We start from the raw sequence: 19,255 nt of genomic DNA, 5'->3' as shown, positions 1-19,255 counted from the left end.
TACATTTGCTGCTACAGTTTGTATTGTGTGTGAGCAGTATCTGAACATTACTGACGCTAGGCTCACACCTGTCTTGGGGTTTCCATTCTTCGAGTTCAGTTGGGGACCCAAAAAATGGAAACCTAATCCAACTTAAAAGGCGGTCACCTGCGGACCCCATAGACTACAATGCGGTCTGCAGGGTTTCTGCCAGAAAATTGCAGTGAGAAGAGTTCTGCTTGTAGGGTTTTTTTTTTCTCTGCATTTTTTTAAGCGCAATGGGGGACAATCCCTGAATGGTCACGGTCCTCAATTTAAAAACGTTTCCATAACGTTTCCCTGCTCACACAGTGGAACGTGCAGCTGATTTTACCTCCCGTTATTTTAAATGGGAGGCAGAGATGAGAGCAGAATGCTGAAAAAATAAGTTTTTGGGGGGTTTTTTTGCATGCGGCACGCCTGCATGGTTCCTTAGGGTGAGTTCAAACAGCTTTTTTTTTGCTCAGGAATTTTGTCAGGAATCAGTCTCAAAATCAGCCTCCAAAAGGTCTCCCTATAGAGTTCTATTGGAAGGCTGATTTTGAGGCGGATTCCTGACCAAAAAAAAAACAAAACTGTGTGAACTCAGCCTTAGGGCTCGTTCACACGTGGGCAAAGGAGCGGATTTCGCTTCAAAATCCGCCCCTTTACAATGGTGGTCTATGCAGCCCGCCGGGCTTCTTTTTTCTGCTAGCGGCGGGCTGCTGCTAGCGGATTAAAGAAGCGACATGTCCTTTCTTCAGACGGAAGCCCGTGGCGCGCTGGGCCGCAGTTTCCGCCTAGCGGCAGCACCCTCCTATGTCGGCTCATTCATTTGAGCCGACATAGGAGGAGAAAGCCGCGACCGCGATCGTCGCGGCATGCGGGTTTTGACCAGAGAGAGACGCGGCTCTCTCTGTGTCAAAACCCGCGCGGACGGTTCACATGTGAACTGACCCTTAAAGAGAATCTGTCAGCAAGAAATTAATGCCAGTGCTTTATAAGATGACGTTTCTTTTTGTGTATTGTAGCTCCATTTTTATTAAAACCAGCATTTTATTGTTATGCAGATTATCTGAAATGGGCTTTAGAATAAGGTGAAAATGCAGCATATTTTTTTTTTTGTAGATTTTGCTGTTTTTTTGAGAGGAGGGGTTTGAGCCCAAGCCAGAAATGGATTGAGTAGAGGTATAAGTACTTCCTGTTTTTCCCATTCATTTTGTTGGCAGCCTTGTCTCAAAAACCCGCAAGATCTGCAACATCAAAAAAGCTGCATTCTTTTTTTTTTTTTTTTCAGAACGTGGGGTCTCAGACTTAAGGGTATCTCCTTCTGCTGGGGCTTCGCTGTCTGCTTTAGATAACTTACCCTAACTGCAGACGAAGTGGGAGATGTCACTCAAGCAAAGAGCAAAGCCCCAGCTGTTTGTGGTGTAGCCGGAATTAGAAACATGATGCAGCAAATGAACAGCCCTCCAAAAATAAGCTAAAAAAACAAAAAAAGTGAGGATTTCCATAGCAACGGTTCGGCCCCAGAAGTGCAGAACCTTTCTCAAGCAGTAGTATAGTGCAATGTGCAGACTTTAATAGTGAAATACAGGTCACTCATTGTAGTCAATAAAATACATTTTTACTAATGATGTATATGATTGTTATTGACTACAGTGAGTGACATGTATTTCACTATAAAAGCCTGCACATTGCACTATGCTACTGCTTGAGAAAGGGTCTGCCCTTCTGGGACCGAAACGTTGCTATGGAATCCTCATTTAAAAAAAAAACAAAAAAAACTTATTTTTGGAGTGCTGTTCATTTGCTGCATTATCTACACGTGATCATATGCCTGATCACTTGGAACTTGCACCCGCTGACCGGATCAGGTTTTTTTCTGCTGCTGCTCTCTCTAACTATTTCCGAATTAGAAGCAGCTATAATTCATGAGGACCACGTGTCTTGGGGCCTGCCTTTATTTATATAAAATGACTGGAACAATTACAATGTCTCATACAATGTTCTGTAAGATGCATTTAGAAATTAAAGTGCAACTATTCTTCTTGCTCCGTTTGGTCTCCCCCGTGTTCTATGGGTAGGGTAGCTAATCCTTTGTCTATATACTTTTAGGAGAACAAGGCTCTTGCTGTGTATACTTGATTATTTCCACAAATGTACATGACCTACAGCATTGAATGTTATGTATGTTTTGCAACAACTATATGGTTACATTTACACAGAGAAATTTCAAGAAGAATTTAAGTAAGCTTTCCACCTCAGATTCCTCTTCAAAAATCGACACTGTGGATCCTGCAATGGAGAGCTGAAGTCGAGCTTTTATTTTCCGCTACAGATTTGCGTGCTTATTGGATTCATTAGGAACTTGGCAAGAGCCTCACATAGCGGTTTCTGAAATGATTTAGCTGTGGAAACAACAGCAAGATTGAGCAGGATGCTCCTTGTTCAGCATTCTAAAAAGGCACATTCATCGCTGCTTTCTTCTGAAAAGGGAAGGCAGAATTTAGAGCTGATTTGAGGCGTGATCCTCCTCAAAATCAGCTCCAAGTTGTGTGAACTCTGCCTTAGTGCTCATTTTTTTCGCTGCCAAAGGCACATCGCAGGGGAGTGTGTTGCAGGATCCATGAAAACAACCTAGGAAATGGCAAGTACTATTATTTAATGGATCAGTAATACAATCTGTTCAAAATAACGGTTGTGTGAATAGACCCATAAATGACTGTATGCTGGATGTTAGGGGTACTTGTTCAGGGTCTTGTTTCAGGCAAGGGGGTGTGTACAATAAGGAACAGTCTGACCCCATCCACTTCTAATAATCTACCATTTTACTGGGAGTAACTTCACAGTTGCAAACAAATACATTAGAAAAGCTTAAAGAGGACCTTTCAGCGCACTGTCAGCTTTCCAGCAGTATATAACACTGCATGTGCCCAAAAGTGGTGAAAGGTCCTCTTTAAGTGACCGTAATATAGGAGATCCAGGAACACTGGACTGTGAGAAGACTTTTACATTGTAAGCTTTGAGGTGTGCTGAATTCTCAGTCTTTTGCACACAACAACACTTTGCAGAATTCTTTGTGCAAGCTGTGAGGAGAATCAGTCCTTCCCCTCTCCATTCACCGTGTGATGAGAGAAAAGGACCACTTTGTACACTTGCTGTGATAAGCAAGACTGAATGGAATGTATTTATGGGCGGAATTCAGAGGAGACACCTAGTGGCAGGAAATTTAGATGGATTTTTCAGGCAGAAATCAGCCACATTTTAAATTAAAGGTAGGGGTGCGGGTGTGTTACTAATGCAGCTGTCTCTATCTGCATTCACTACAGTGTCAAAATCATTAGGGAAGCTTTATTCTGTAATGTTTTTTTTTTTCATTTTGAAACAAAAAAAAAAAATTGGGCATGCAGACATTTATCATTTGTCTGAAAAGTCATTCCTCCCCTCTTTTAATTTCATTGCTGTCCTCCTATGACCGATGATGGCCACAGACATTAGAAATGGGAACCTGATCTTCATCTGAGGCTACACGCACATAGCCAAGTGTCAGTGCGCTATTTGTGTTTTTAACAAAGAATGGTCATTGTGCTATGTCTATGGAAGACCTTGAACCCAAATGCAAATCACAGGACAGGACTTATTCCAGGTTGTTTTGTGTTCTAGGCTTATTAATTGAAATGTAATGTACAAGCCCGTGTAGGGTATGGACAGCACATGGATGTTGTCCGTGCCATTTTCTCACAAACCATACATGCAAGTGTCTGTGAGGAAAGATCTCTACTGATAAAACAACAGCTTTGTGCAGTGTAAAATTCAGAAAAAAAAATCTAACCTGTTATCATAGACATCAGTGATTCTGTTTGTGTGTTATCGAGAGCATCTGTTTGGCCCTCGTTGTGAAAATGCAGTTTTTGTTGTTTCAGATTTTGCTGCGGTTTTTTGAGCCAAAGCCAAGAATGGCTACAGAAGTGATGGGAAGTATATAGTAAGTATTTATGGTTCTTCCTTTTGGTCAATCCACTCATTTGCTCAAAAAAAATGCAGCAAAATCTGTAACAAAAAAGTAGCGTGTCTGCAACATGGGGCCTCAGCCTAAAGGCGACTTGTTTTTGTTTTCACAAACTTTGTGTTCTGTGTAAATTTGCCTTGAAGGCTAAGGCCCCACGTTGCGGAAACACAGCTCTTTTTTGTTGCAGATTTTGCAGCGGTTCTTGAGCCAAATCCAGGAGTGGTTTGAGCAGAAAGGAGATCCACAAATGCTTCCTTTATATTTCCCATTCCTTTTGTAGCCACACCTGGGTTTGGCTCAAAGAGCGCAGCAAAATCTGCAACAAAAAATGCAGCTTTCCTGCAACATGGGGGCTTAGCCTCAAGTTTGTTTTACCATATCTCCTAGACCAGTCTTTCTCAACCTTTTCATTTGAATTACCCCCTGGTGAGAGAAATTCCCTGTAGAGTACCCCAAAACTTCGTTAACTACTATATAAGGGCTCCTACATCCCCCCCCCCCAACTTATAATATAATGGCCTCCACATGTAAAATAATAACCCTCACAGTACCATATCAGCTCCCATGCATTTTAATGTCCCTGAGTGACCCCTCCATGCAGTATCATGTCCCTGAGTGGCCCCTACGTTAATAAAACTGCACATGCATAGGGATTTTCTTACAATATCAGGTTCTATCGAACCAGCATTTTTTTTTTTCCTAGGGTTCAGCTGAACGTGATATTTTTTTGGGGAAGTGGGTTGTCACAAACTACAGTTATACTCTGAGGGTCTCTTCAAACCCTCAAAGTATAATTAGCTGAGGCTGCAGGGCGTAAAAACAGTGCTACTTACCTTTCCTGGGCTCCTGCACGGCTTCCTGTGCTCCTCTGGCCTATAGAGATGACTTCAGGCCGTCACCTGAATCACGTAGCGTAATGACGCATATGCTACTTGACCTCATACCTGACTTCATCTCTGTTGGCTGGAGCAGTGCGGTGAGAAGTGCTAGAGTCCAGGACAGTTAAAGGGGTTGTCCCATAACAAGGATCCTATCTATACTGCCAGTTTATGTGGATATAAGACTTTTCCTAAATACATTGCTTTATCAAAACTGCTCTGTTTGGCCACTATCTTAAAGGGGTTGGCCACTTTCAGACCAATATTGACAAACAAATGTACAATAAAAAGATGTACAGTTTTCCAATATTCTTTCTGTATCAATTCCTCACGGTTTTCTAGATCTCTGCTCACTGTCATTCATTCTGTTACTTCTAGTGGATAAAACTCTGACCATGGTCATGTGATTTATGGTCCATGGTCATGTGATGAGCACACAGGTGCCGCTTGTTACAGTCACAGCACAATAATCAGACATCTGCCTGGTAATCAGCCGTGCACCTGTGTGCTCATCACGTGACTCACTTATAATATGAAATTTATTTTTTACTGATCATCATCGCCATGAAATATGCATTTGGGACTGGACAAACTCCTGTTTCCCCCCCCCCCCCCCCATCTTTCCAAAATCAATAGTTGTTTTTTTTTTTTTTGTTTGTTTGTTTTTTTCTCCTTTGTTTCCATAATCATCTAATGGTTTACTCTTTGCATGACAAGTAGTATTTTAGATGGCACCTGAAGTGGCCCTGAAGTTACTATATTTATTGGTTCGGAGATGACCATTGTAAGTTAAAACAATTTTAAAGGAGCTCTATCAGCAAAATTATGCTGATAGAGCCCCACATATAAAAAGGCTATTCAGGCACCGCTAAAGTTATATTAAACTACCCCCCAGTTTATAGTACAGCGCATGTCGGGTGTGTAACTATGGCGACCGCCCGGGAGCTGGACGGCCGCTGGGTGTCTACTGCCTTAAGCAGTAGACAACCGGCTCTAATGCCTCCGATCGGTCCCCGGACCGATCGGAGGCATTATCCCCTCCGGCGCCACGGCCAAAGGCGCCGGAGGCGTAATTTTCCCGGCGGTGCATGGGCGCCGCCATTTTGCCAGTGATCGCCAGCTCCTGGAGCATGCTCCAGGGTCGACGTCATGTTGGCATGACAGCCGGGAGCCTTTACAAGGCTCCCAGGCTTGTCTGCAATCTCTTTTGCAGGCTGGTCTTTGCAGCCTGCAAAAGAAAGGATGATTTTTTGCAATGCATTAGCATTGTAATGCATTGCATTAGTGATCAGACCCCCTGGGGTTCAACACCCTAGGGGGTCTAATAAATGCAAAAAAAAATTCCCTAGAACACATATAAAAGTAGTTAAAAACTGTGAAATACATACGTTAGGTATCCCCGTGTCCAAAATCGCCCGCTCTACAAATCTATAAAAATATTTTTCCTGTTCGGTAAACGCCGTAGCGGGAAAAATAGTCAAAAGTGCCAAACCGCCTTCTTTTTTGTTTTGTTTTGATTCTGATAAAAATTTGAATAAAAAGTGATCAAAGCAATAACATTTCCCGAAAATGGTAGAACTAAAAAGTACACCCGACCCTGCAAAAAAAGACGCCCTATACATCCCCGTACGGACGTATAAAAAAGTTACGGCTGTCGGAATATGGCGACTTTTAGAAAAAAAATTTAACACCGTTTTGGATTTTTTTTAAAGGGGTCAAAATGTAAATAAAGCCATATAAATTTGGTATCCTCGGAACCGTACCGAAACACAGAATACAAGGGACATGTCATTTTGGCTGCACAGTGAACACCGTAAAACCAAAGTCCGTAAGAAAGTCGCAGAAATGCATTTTTTTTCTTCAAATCCACCCCATTCTGATTTTTTTTTTTTTTTTTTTTTTTTCCTGCTTCCCAGTACATTCTACAGAATAATTAATGGTGGCAACATGAAGAAAAATTTGTCCCGCAAAAATTAAGACCTCATATGGCTCTGAGAGCGGAGAAATAAAAAAGTTATGGGGTTTAGAAGGAGGGGAGTCAAAAACGAAAAACAAATCAAAAAATGCCATCGGCGGGAAAGGGTTAATATAACTTTAATGGTGCCTGAATAGCCTGAAAGGCTATTCACGCATATTCATGCCTTTAACCAGGCACCATAACTCTATGGAAAACTGGTAATTGGTTTTGAAGACCTCAAAATGTCATCAAAAATAAGTTCAAAATTATTTTTTTTAAAAAAAAAGAGAAATCATACTTTCAATAACTAAGGCTAGGTTTACATCTTTATTAGATCCTCTGTAGGAGCCTGACGCAAGTGTGAACCTATCCTAGTATAGATCTAGCAAAACATTGTAGACAGTCAGCAACAGCCTATGGAACTTGGACATCACTTCCTATGATGGTGCAAGGAGCTTTGCAGGATCCTAAGAATTATATGAAGCTAAATTAAGAAAACTACAAAACCTAGTATTGCACTACACTATAGAGAGGCGCTGCCAGTCAGCCAGTCAGTGCATGCCCTTCACTAATACTATTATTATTATTATTATTGTTTATTTATATAGCGCCATTAATTCCATGGTGCTTTACATTTGGGGGTTATACAGGGGTTATACCAGTCAAATTATTGACGTCTTGAAACCTCCAGACAAACCATGTATATTGAGTTTGGCTTCAATATATTAATCCAGAAAAGTCCATTGTATGTTGATAATATTGTAATGTGAGGGACAACTGTATGTTTTATTTCACTTTATTACAGGAATGACTGCATAGAAAATTACAACTTTGTTATTATTGTTTGTGCTTTGTCTGTATATCATGTACTCTGTGTTAAAAATGACCTGGTGATTTTTTTCCAGCGGATCACCATAGTGTTTCCGCCTACTTGGCATGTATACCCTAATTTTCACTTTCAATACTAAAAAAACATATCTTTGGAATGGTTGATTGGATTTGGGTAAACAAAACACCAAAATGCTTGGGGTGATGGCACCTACCAAATGACGTGTCAATTGGCTCTTTAGAAGTGGTAACAAGTCTCCTTTAGGCTGAGGTCCCATGTTGTGGAAAATTTGCTTTTTTTTCCCAGCATTCCCCCCCCCCCCCTCCCCCGTTTGTCCTTAACGTAGGTCTTTAAAATAAAGGGGTTTTCCAATCTCAGATTTTCAGCTGTCCCCCAGTCTCCTCTTTTTTCTTCCCTTTTATTAGTTTTCAGTTGATTCCTGCACAAGGTTCTGCTTTCTGTAAAACCGTTTTGTCTGGGGTTACACACTGAGATAGCATAAGGGTTTATCAGGGCTCAAAACTGAAAGCAGTATGCAGAGGCACAGAATAGAATACAGGGTGGCCATAATATAACCTCAGGTGTTTGGAGTCGTGTGCAGGCTGACCCAATGGATGGAATTGCCTGAAAATGTGTATGTGTGCTAATCAAGGCATGGGGAAACGGACGGCATGAAAAAATAACCTTAAAAATCATCACGAACTGCTTCCTCGTGACAATGACACCCGCATGACATTTGCATTAATGTTCCTGGCCAGAGTGGAAGTGGATACCAATTGGCCATGGAATATCCTGCGACGAAGCGCATTTTTACCTGGATGGAACGGTCAACACACAGAACTGTCGCATATGGGCCACCGAAAACCCGCGTGCGCTAGAGGGGGTACCGCTGCATTCGCCCAAGGTGACCGTTTGGTGTGGGTTCACCTCATCGTTCATGATCGGATCATTCTTTTTCGAAGATTTGGGCCCAACTGAGGTTGCCACCTGTTCCGTCACAGCAGCGAGGTACTGGACAATGCTGGAAAGAGTGGTCGTTCCCCAACTGCAACAGCGGCAGTGTCAGCAGATGATCACCTTCATGCAGGATGGAGCCCCTCCTCACATCGCAAATCCTGTGAAGAACGCTCTTCATGCACATTTTCCCGATGACAGGATTTTGAGCCGCTCATTCCCTACAGCGTGGCCACCGCGCTCTCTGGATCTCAATCCTTGTGATTTCTGGTTGTGGGGACACTTGAAGGAGCGTGATTATCGGGGGAATGTCGAAACCCTGCCTGACTTCAAAGAGCGCATCACGTTGGAAGTGCCCAGCATCTCACCAGAGACATTACACGCAAGCGTCGAGCACGTTCTGCATAGGATGACCATGCTCACCATGCATGATGGCGGCCACATTGAACAGTCATGTTAGTCAGTGGTCCAAATGGGACATCCCCAAGCATCGACAGACTGGTTTTGTGCCGCGTGCTTACTGTACTGCACCACATTATCCCCTGGTGGGGAGTTTTGGTATTAAATTTTTTTTCATGCTGTCCGTTTCCCCATGCCTTGATTAGCACACATACACATTTTCAGGCAGTTTCGTCCATTGGGTCAGCCTGCACATGACTGACATGACTGTATATAGAAGGCCCATAGAATATAGAGGGCCTGGAGCAGGGACTCTTCAGGGAGTCATCATTCCAATCTGTTTAAGGCTTAGTTCACGCATAAATAACGTGTGGCTTATTTTGGCACCGGAAAAAAACGCTTCCTAATTAGGAAGCATTTTTTTGACCTTGGCACGCTTTTTGTGGAGCGTTATTTTTGTACCAAAAAAAAAAAAAAAAAAAAAAAAGCTTCCAGGAGGTTTTCCCATCCTTTAAGAGAACAGGCCGCAAAAAACGCGTTTCGGCAAAAAAAGCGTGGTAAAAATGCTTCCCGTTCACTTCTATTGCTTTCTTCAGGTGGAAAACGCCCGAAGAAAGGTCATGTCGCTTCTTTTTCTCTGCTAGCAGGAAAAAACCAAAAAGCTAGCAGTCTACATAGACTAATTGTGTGGAGGAGGATTATGATGTGGATTTCGCTGTCAAAATCCTCCTCCATGTCACTGTATGAACTAGCCCTAAGAGGTCTGTAACCTAGGTAACCACCTGTAAACACTGAAGAGGAATATTTAGTTGTATCTGACAAACACTGCAAAATAAGTAAAACACTGTCTTTTGTAAAACACTGTGAGGGCCCCTTCACACGGCGTAAGCGCTCAGCTCATTCCTAGCCGTACACGCGAGCGCTTCTAAACATTTCCCATTCACTTCAATGGGAAGTTTTTAGAAGCGCTCGCATGTACGGCTTGGAATGAACCGAACGCTTACGCCGTGTGAAGGGGCCCTCAAGGCAGGGGCTGATTTGCTGTGAGAAGAAACAATCAAGCAAGGTACTGTTCCCCTAAAACTAAAGCAGTCAATTAGGTTTTATAATTGGTTTTAAAGTGCCTCATTCACATAAGTACAAAGACAGCCATGCCCGCCCATTTTGACAGGACCAGTCATCTTTGTTTGGGGTGTGCCAACCTTTCCGCTATTTCATATATGAGGGAGAGTCGCTCATTCCACCGTACACACAAGATTGTTAGATTTGGCTGTCTTCACTCTTATTGTGTAACCCCCTCCCCTCCTTAAAGTTTTGGACAAGCATGATTTGGGGTTTGAGCAAAGTGTATTACAATGCACCCTACGTAGAACATGTTTAATGACACTGTAACTTTAGCCCCTGCTGCTTCTAACTCTGCAGCCACGGGGGCTAGAGCTGCGATTTTGACTAACAATGTCTGTAAAATGCTGTGGAATATAATGGCGTTCTACAAGTAAGCTAAATAATAAATAAAATGGGAAAAAGTAATAGACTAACTGCCCCTCCTCCAGTTAATGAAAAATAAAAAAAAAAAATAACCCTCCCTCCCCACTATTGGCATCCTCACATTCATAATAACAGTGGTCAAAAAGAAGCCTACGTGTTTCGGGACAAAATTAAAGTCCCTTACCCATGGCATAAGTCCCATGAGTAAGGGACAGGTTTTTTTTTCCCGAAACGTGTAGGCTTCTTTTTGACCACTGTACCCATGGTTTTGTAACCGTGTTTATTTTAATCTTTGCATGATTTTAAAGATAAATTTTATTTTTATATACTGGTACTATTACTTTTACTGCTATCTTAAAATGTATATGTCACAATTTATGTTTGTGGATCATCTCACCTCTCAAAAACAATAAAAACTAATCAAAAAGTTTTATGTACCCTCAAAATACAAAGTCTCAGAAAGCTACATTGAATTAAAATGTAAAATGTTCTGAATGTGGGAATGCAGAGAGGGATAAGATGTTACTGGTGTAAGGCTAAAATGTTAGATCTCTAAAGGGTTAAAATACACACAAGGCATCGGAGTCATGTGTCATTAATATATTACTTTCAGCTCATATAAATTCAAAATCTGCAATTAAGAAAAAGTGACAATTTCGGGAGGGTTTTTGCACTGTTAATGTGACAGTTATGTGAATACAAGGGTATTCCCTTGAACATAATCCGATCTATATTTGTAGATAATTAAGCAAAACATTTTTTGCAAATATAAGTAGTTAAAAATTCTGCAGAGTTTTAAAGACTTTCTGTAACTTTCTTAGTGGTGACATTTGTTGTCTTGATCGGTTGCCAATTGATTTGATTACAAATGCAAAAACTTTTCTATGGTCTGGGACTTGTCAGGTGAAAATAGATTTTGCTGCACACACTGTTTTGTGATCAAAGGAATATAGAGATTTATTTTACAATATAGTTAACGCCTTTTGACACAATGCAAAATATTGGCATAGAAAGACAGGCTAGATCAATTGGATATGACGTTTCGGTCCTTAGACCTTCATCAGACGCGATCTAGTGTGGTAGCAGGATCAGTATAAGTGTCAAGGCATGATGCCTTGACACTTATACTGATCCTGCTACCACACTAGATCGCGTCTGATGAAGGTCTAAGGACCGAAACGTCATATCCAATTGATCTAGCCTGTCTTTCTATGCCAATATTTTGCATTGTGTCAAAAGGCGTTAACTATATTGTAAAATAAATCTCTATATTCCTTTGATTACAAAACAATGTGTGCAGCAAAATCTATTTTCACTAGTATATTTGGGTCGAAGGACCTTTTTTCGCTAGCACCACATATAATTTTAGAGTGTGCGGTACCATTGACTTTTTTGCTATGGGACTTGTCAGGAACCTACCTATGACTTTCTTATTGTATCTGGGTTATCAGGCAGGGACAACACATGTATCAGAAGATATTCCCGCCACAATAAGGAAGTCTTGGTGGATTTTCTGACCTTCCAAAGGTTTTGCATTCATGGTCATATCCACTGGCAACCGATCAAGACAACAAAACTGTGACCACTAGATATTTAAAGAAAATCTTTAAAACTCTGCAAAATGTTTATTTTTTCAAAAATATTTACATTTTAATTATCTACAGATTTCAAAATGGTTGTGTTTGTGGGAATACCCTTTAATGGGAGTCTACTTCTTCTTTAAGCATATTCAACTGTAACTCCACCAGGTTACAGAGCACATTACAGTGATAAACTTCATACTTTTCGTAGATTTGGGAAACAATTCTTGGCCCTCTATCTCTAGAGCGCTGCTGTTGCACCTGCCTGTGCAGTAAGAGTTGATCCTCCCATTGCTATGTCATCTCCCATCCTACTTGATCAGTAAGTGTAGTGCTCCCAAAGCTGAAGGCCCGCCCCCTGTGCACCAACTGCCTTTTTTACGTAAGACATTGTTTTTCTTCAAAGCTACAAAAGTGACATGCACAACAAAGATGTATGAGGTTTATCACTCTGTGCTCTGTAACTCAGAAAGGAGCCAAAATTTGTTAATAAAGTATGTTACAAAATGTATTATTTTCACAAATGCTGCCAGAAAAACAAATGTTTTCCGGAAGTTTAGTTACATTTTAACATGTTTTTGTTAGTTCGGAGAAATTCTATGCTAAAAATCTACTTGTCACTTATGTATTCTGTATTATTTCCGGAGATGCAGTCAGTATTGGATTATTGAATGAATTGGGAAGTGTGCTGACATTTTCATAGACATTAAAACAACCAAACTAATTTGTTACTTTGCTCATTATTTTAGTTCATTAATCTGAGTACATTGATATTTTATTCACTTCTCACACCTCTTTGTGTCTTTGCAGCTAGCAGAACTCAAGCAGGAATGTCTGGCCCGGGGCTTGGATGTGAAGGGCAACAAGAGTGACTTGGTGAACAGACTTCAGGCATATCTAGAAGAACACGGTTGGCTAAAGCTTAAGTTTTAACTCTTTAATATTATTAGCTTTTCCCTAAAAGAAAGTAGATTATAAGGAACCTTTCACCACATCGCCAAGACCAGCTCTTTGTATCATTTAATAGGCACTGCTTTATTGAATCCAGCCCAGTTGAAATTTTTTCTCCAGTTCCCACCCCATACACACACCCCTTGAGCAATAAGTTCTTTTAGTTTTGGTGCCTGATATACTATTTAGGCTTTGTATTGTTAAGTGGATGTGTGAGGCAGAATCAGGCAAGGGGTGTGATTTTTGCGGTTTGACACTGGATTGGAACCCCTTGTCTGCCCACCTGACAGAAGAGAGCCTAAATAGCATATCAGGCAACAAAACTAACTGCATTGAATGCTTGGGAATGGTGTTTGCTAGAGAGAGAATTTTTGGAAACAGTGGCCTGGCACCTATTAACCCCTTCCTGAAATCCACTGTACTATCAAAATAGAAAAACAAATGCAGTTGGCAGGAAGGGGTTAACCTATGTTAATAACAGGAGTTGGTGAAAGGAGCTTTTTAAGTATATTACACCTCAAGGGTCCATTCACACAGAGGAAAATGGTGAGGAATTTGGTGTGGAATTTTCCAAGTGGAAAAAAAGCCTCCCATTGATTTCAATGGGTTCTGCTAGCTTTTTTTTTTTTTTTCTTTTCATTAGCGGAATTTTCTAGTGGAAAAAAAACTAACAACCCATTGAAATCAATGGGAGGCGCTTTTTTTTCCATGTGGGAAATTCCTCACCATTTTCCTCCATGTGAATGGACCCTAAGGCTGTGGGCCAGCAAAAAAGCATGGGGATAACTCCAGCAGCAACACATTGTGGTTTTTCACAAAGCGCTTTTCATAGAAAGTCAGAAGAGGTTTCCTCTGCCGACTTTCTGTTTCAGTCACACGTTATTATTATGATTATGATTATTATTCTGTTTCTGTAGGTATAATTGACATGCTGCAGTTTCCAAAACCACAACAGCATGTTTGTAGCTTGTATTTTTCTTCGCAAGGTGTGGATGGGATTTGACTGTAAAACACTGCATTTACACCATGTGGGGTCATGTCCTAAGGGGGTTTACAAATGTTGGAATTTGATGCTGAATTTGTCGAGTCAGAAAATTTCTGCTTCAGGAATTTGAAGCAGATTTTTCTGCTTGTCAAAAACAACAATGTGGAATGTTGAATGCTGTGTATCAAAAGTGGTTCTTCCCCGAATTTTGATATCTACTCTTATCAGAATTTTTGCAACTTTAGGAACTCCGTTGTAGGTGGGTCAGTTTATCTTTGCTTATCCTTGATACTGACTCTACAGTATATAGGTAGATACAAGCATCATGTCTGTATGGAATAATCGTAAAGATTTGGCTAACGTTTACAAAGTGTATTCACATTAGTTAACCTGAACTTCTGCAATTGGTTAAACTGCTGCAACATGGTAATTTGTCTCTAAGACAACAACATTCAATAAATATTAATTAGAAAAACATTTTTCAATTACTTTTTATTGGTTTTTGTTGTCTTCTGTGATAAGATAACAAGCTCTAGCAGTTTAACCAATTTCAGAAGTTCAGATTAACTCGCCTATATCTGTATATATGGCAACAAGAAAAATATATAGCCGGGCACTCAACCGTGGCGTTTATAAAAACACAAAATTTTATTGATCCTTCAGAAAAAAACAGCAGCCCGACACGAAGGAGGCATGCCTGGTAGATCTGCAGCAACGATTGTTTATTGTTCTTATCCCATAAAATATTTCAGTTCCCTTTCTAAGAGTTGCCTTTAATGTTTTACAATGCAGCTGAAGAGGAGGCCAATGAAGAAGATGTCTTGGGGGATGAAACAGAGGTAAGGACATGGAATTTTCATTCTGAACATTATAAAAACTGTACACAGACACTTCCTGTAGAGAAGGTTCTAGCACCAGCAATACACTAGACCTTATGCACTTCTCACCCTTAAGTGTACATTTAATAAGTAATGTATTAAAATATGTAATGCTTTTCTCTAAAAATCAGCATTCGATTCTTTACTACCCATATTATGACCTATTGATTTTGTTCGTTACAAAAATAACACTGTGTTGTTGAAAGCTCATTTATTTTAATGCCTGATGGTTATAGAGCAGAAAAAATGGAATCTAAGGGTAAGTTCACACAGGTTTTTTTGGATCGGAACCGCCTCTGGTTCCGATCCAAAAACTGGGTAGCCACGACTGAAAGCTGGTGCACTGCACTGCCATCCAGCCGCGCACTCTGCTCCGGATTAGGCCCAATAAATGGGCCTAGTCCACAGAAGGGAGTGTCTTCAGGCCAAATCGCGATGCAACTCAGCCTGAAGAATGAACACCTCTCTTCTTTTTTCCGGGAGTAGGAAGAAACTGCTCCCAGAAAAAAGACCTGAGCGGCTCCCATTGATTTCAATGAGCCATCTTTTTGGTCAGGGTTTTGAGGTGGATATGGCCTCAAAACCCTGACCAAATAACTCAATGTGAACTTACCCTAACAATAAGGGTAAGGTCATACAATCACTTTAGTCTTGTCACTTCTGACCTCCGTGTTCTTTGACTCAACCAGAGGCTGCAATCACACTTGTATAGTCATCACAGAAGCCTGTACAGGAAAAAATAATTAATATTAATACACAAGACTTTTCCTGGTTTTTTTTGAAGAGTTCAGTAGAGAGCCCCATAGCACAGCCAATAACCAACACACCCAATAACAAAGATATTTACTCACATCACATCACACATCATATGAAGGAAGGATGACACCAAAAGCAAGTTTCTACATAATGCCAGAGATATAGCCATTTGCCATGGTCCTCCCTCATTCTCTTCACTTCACACTGCCCTGTACTCTATAGAGACAGCAGAGAAGCAAGGGTGGAAAACTAGGCGGGATTCATAGAAATGTATTAATGATAGAAAATCAAAAGTTGTCTGAAAGTTTAGTTACACCTTAACACTAATTTAAAATAATGTTTTTGTGGGTTTTTTTTTTCTTGCAGGAAGAGGAACCAAAGCCAGCTGAAGCTCCACTAACAGAGGATGAACCATCAGTCAAACCAGAAGAAAAGTAAGCTCTTTCAATGATCTATTCTTTACAGGAAATACTTACATATTTTAACAATTATTAGTCGTTTTCTTTTGACCTAATATATATACTGACTATAATGTTCCGTGTTTATTTAAAGGGGTATTCCCACGTCGCATACTCACCAGTCTTCACTGCTGTAAAATCTTCTTTCTTCCTGGTTTCTTGCGTCATTTGGTGGGCGGGGTTTCATATGCAACCTGCAGTTTAGCCCCACCCCCAAATTAATGTGTAGCTCAGCCCACCGCATAGCGTGATCCTATGGGGCGGCTGAAGGGCCTGTGATGTCATCAAAGGTCCTCAAACAACACTATATGCACAATATTGGACTATGAAGTACAGGCAGGAGCAACTCCATTCTGTGTTACATACAGAGACTGCCTGTCTCTGCCATAATGAACACAATTGAATTAGCTAGCCTGATAACTGGGAGAACAGAAGAAATGAAAGCAGCTCCTCTCCCCTATCTGATAGCAAGAAGGTCACGTGGTGTAGACACAGGAATAGCTAGATACACAGGCTCGCTCCGTGCACTTAGCCCCTCCTCCCTCCCCACCAGAGAGCAGCAGATACATCACTTGACTTTTGAGCAGATAAGCCCAAGGGATGTGTCAACAATGAATTGAATAAAGTAAGATAGTGGACAAACAAAGCAGTTTTGCTGAAGCAATGTATTTAGGAAAAGTCTTAAATCCACATTAACAAGAGGTATAGATAGGATCCTTGAGATGGGACAACACCTTGCTGCGGTTACTCTGTTTATAATGTCAGGAGTGAGTTTGGATCCCATTTGGAGACTCCAACTCCATTTTATTAAGTTTCTATTCATAATATCGCAGACATAAAATCGGCTCAGGTAAGTGAATTCTTGAATAGAACTTCTTAGGTTTGTATTTTCAGCTTTGTTGAATTGCATCTTGGACTTCATTGTGTAAAAAACTATTTAACCTTTGTCTAGATGAGCTTGGAACCCAATGTTCCCCTAAATCGCTCTTTATAACCAAAGTCTATTTGAACTATGGGTGAGCAGCCAAGTCAAGTTTTCTGGTTCCATCAGTGCAATTCAGGTCATCTTCAGTTGTGACTATATTCTGTGAACTGAGATCAGAAGGACTGTCTTTTTGGCTCAGTCAAGCCCCTTTACTCTATACAGCTGCCCTAGGGATTTATAAATGGATATTTAGTAACCTAAAGGTGGCAGATTCTTTCGGGTTTTTGTGTTCCATTTGCTTTGCCACATAGGGAATAATAATATATTTATATAGCGCCAACATATTCCGCAGCACTGTACAATTTGAATCGCTCAAGTACAGATAAATGGATAGATTACAAAGAAATGGTCACTTCACACAATGGGACTGAGGGCCTAGAGCTTACAATCTATGATAGGGAATGTCTCCGGGCAGAAAAATAGTGTAGTACTAGAAAACTAATGCAATCTGCTTCCTTTTGCTTCATTTTACAAACTCTTAGAGGATTTTTGAGGTTCTTATCTCCTTTTAATAGGGATCTTTCAACTATCCTGACATGTCTATGTTAATGAATACTTGCATTCCCTTTAATATAACAATTCTGGAACATCTTTTATCTCTGCATTGTATCGTTCCTCAGTTAAATCAGTTGTATCTCCTAGAAGTTTCTGCAGCTGAATGTTAGTAGTTGAGGCGTTTCCCTGCACTGTCTGATACTGTCATATCAGTGCTGAGACTTTGTAGGAATACATTGCATTTACATTGGGAATAGTAACACCCAGTTGTGGTGTCTTTTTTTTTTTTTTTTTTTTTTAAATTTATTTATTCTTCTAGAAACTTCAAATAAGAATAACTGAGGAACGACTGAACAGTTATGAGAAAAGTTGCTGAAGAATTATGTTTTTCACTCGCAGTGGGTGGACACAATTCTGACTCTGATGTCTGAATGTGGCGCCTGGCACCCGCCGTAATAGAGAGGCGGATGCCGGTAAGGGATAGACGCCGGGGCCTGAGACATCACTGCGCTCCTCTGCCCTGCATGAAGCCAGCAGCCGGAGGAGTGATGCTATTCCGCCCCTCCGTCCCCCCTCCGCTGGCTTCATGCAGGGCAGAGGAGTGCAGCGATGTCTCAGGCCCCGGCACCTGTGCCAGCGTCTATCCCTCCCCGGCATCCGCCTCTCTAGTACAGCGGATGCCGGGTCAGTATCGGTGGCCCCTTCTCCCCCGGGGCCGGTCCCCATCAGCCCCGTACCTGTGAAGTTGCAGGCCGGCTCCTGCGCGGCGATATCGCAGGAGCCGACCTGTTCGGGTGACAGCCGGGAGCCTAATGAGGCTCCCAGGCCTGTCACTGCTATATATTAGTATTGCGGCTGGGCCTAGGACCAGCCGTAATACTAATAGACAGAATGTCCCATAGACGGCAATACAGTTGTATTGCCGTCTATGGGACTTGCAATCAAGTGACCGCAGGTTCAAGCCCCCGGGGGGGAATAAAATAGTAAAAAAAAAAACAAAAAAAAACTTTAAAGATATATAATATATGAAATAAATAAAAGTTCTAAATCACCTCCTGTCCCTAGAATATATATATATAAGTAGAAAATCATATATCATAAACCACCGGGGTTTTTTTTTTTCAATACAAGGTGATCTAAGCAATATATAGTCCCCAAAATGGTATAACTAAAAAGTACTTCTGGCCCCGCAAAAAAAAAAACTCTATGCATCCCCGTACAGCTGCAGGGTCACCTGTCAATGTGGCCTTGCAGCTGTTGCAAAACTACAACTCCCATATATTAAATATTTTACCATTTTTTGCTTCCAAATTTTTTTTCCCTATTTTCCTCCTCTAAAACCTGGGTGCGTCTTATAGTCCGAAAAATACGGTAAATAAAAGTTCACCTCCTTTCCCTAGAATACATATAAAAGTATAACATTACTGTGAAACATATACATTAGGTATCCCTGTGTCTGAAAATGCCCAGTCTACTAATAGTTTTATGTACAGTGAACGTCAAAATCAAAAGTGCTAAACCGCTGGGTTTTTCTCTCTGTTTTGCCTCTGAATTAAATAATAGGTGATCTAAGCAATAAACTTTTCCCAAAATGGTATAACTAAAAAGTACACCTGGCCCCACAAAAAAAACGCCCTATACATCCCCGTACAG

At 41.0% G+C, this 19,255-nt stretch overlaps 1 protein-coding gene across 2 annotated transcripts in view; it reads left to right on the top strand.

Moving 5' to 3' along the window:
* SARNP (SAP domain containing ribonucleoprotein) overlaps positions 1-19,255 on the top strand; it is a 50,220-nt gene that overhangs the window by 518 nt on the left and 30,447 nt on the right. For both annotated transcript variants that reach the window (XM_075265694.1, XM_075265693.1), the window contains exons 2-4: positions 12,905-13,004; positions 14,823-14,869; positions 16,031-16,098. In XM_075265694.1, coding sequence (XP_075121795.1) covers positions 12,905-13,004; positions 14,823-14,869; positions 16,031-16,098 — 215 coding nt within the window. The remainder of the gene's footprint in view (positions 1-12,904; positions 13,005-14,822; positions 14,870-16,030; positions 16,099-19,255) is intronic.

This window comes from Leptodactylus fuscus, chromosome 2 (genome assembly GCF_031893055.1).
Source record: "Leptodactylus fuscus isolate aLepFus1 chromosome 2, aLepFus1.hap2, whole genome shotgun sequence".
In the NCBI taxonomy this organism is placed as follows: Eukaryota; Metazoa; Chordata; class Amphibia; order Anura; family Leptodactylidae; genus Leptodactylus; species Leptodactylus fuscus.
This window is presented reverse-complemented; position numbering and strand designations above follow the sequence as displayed.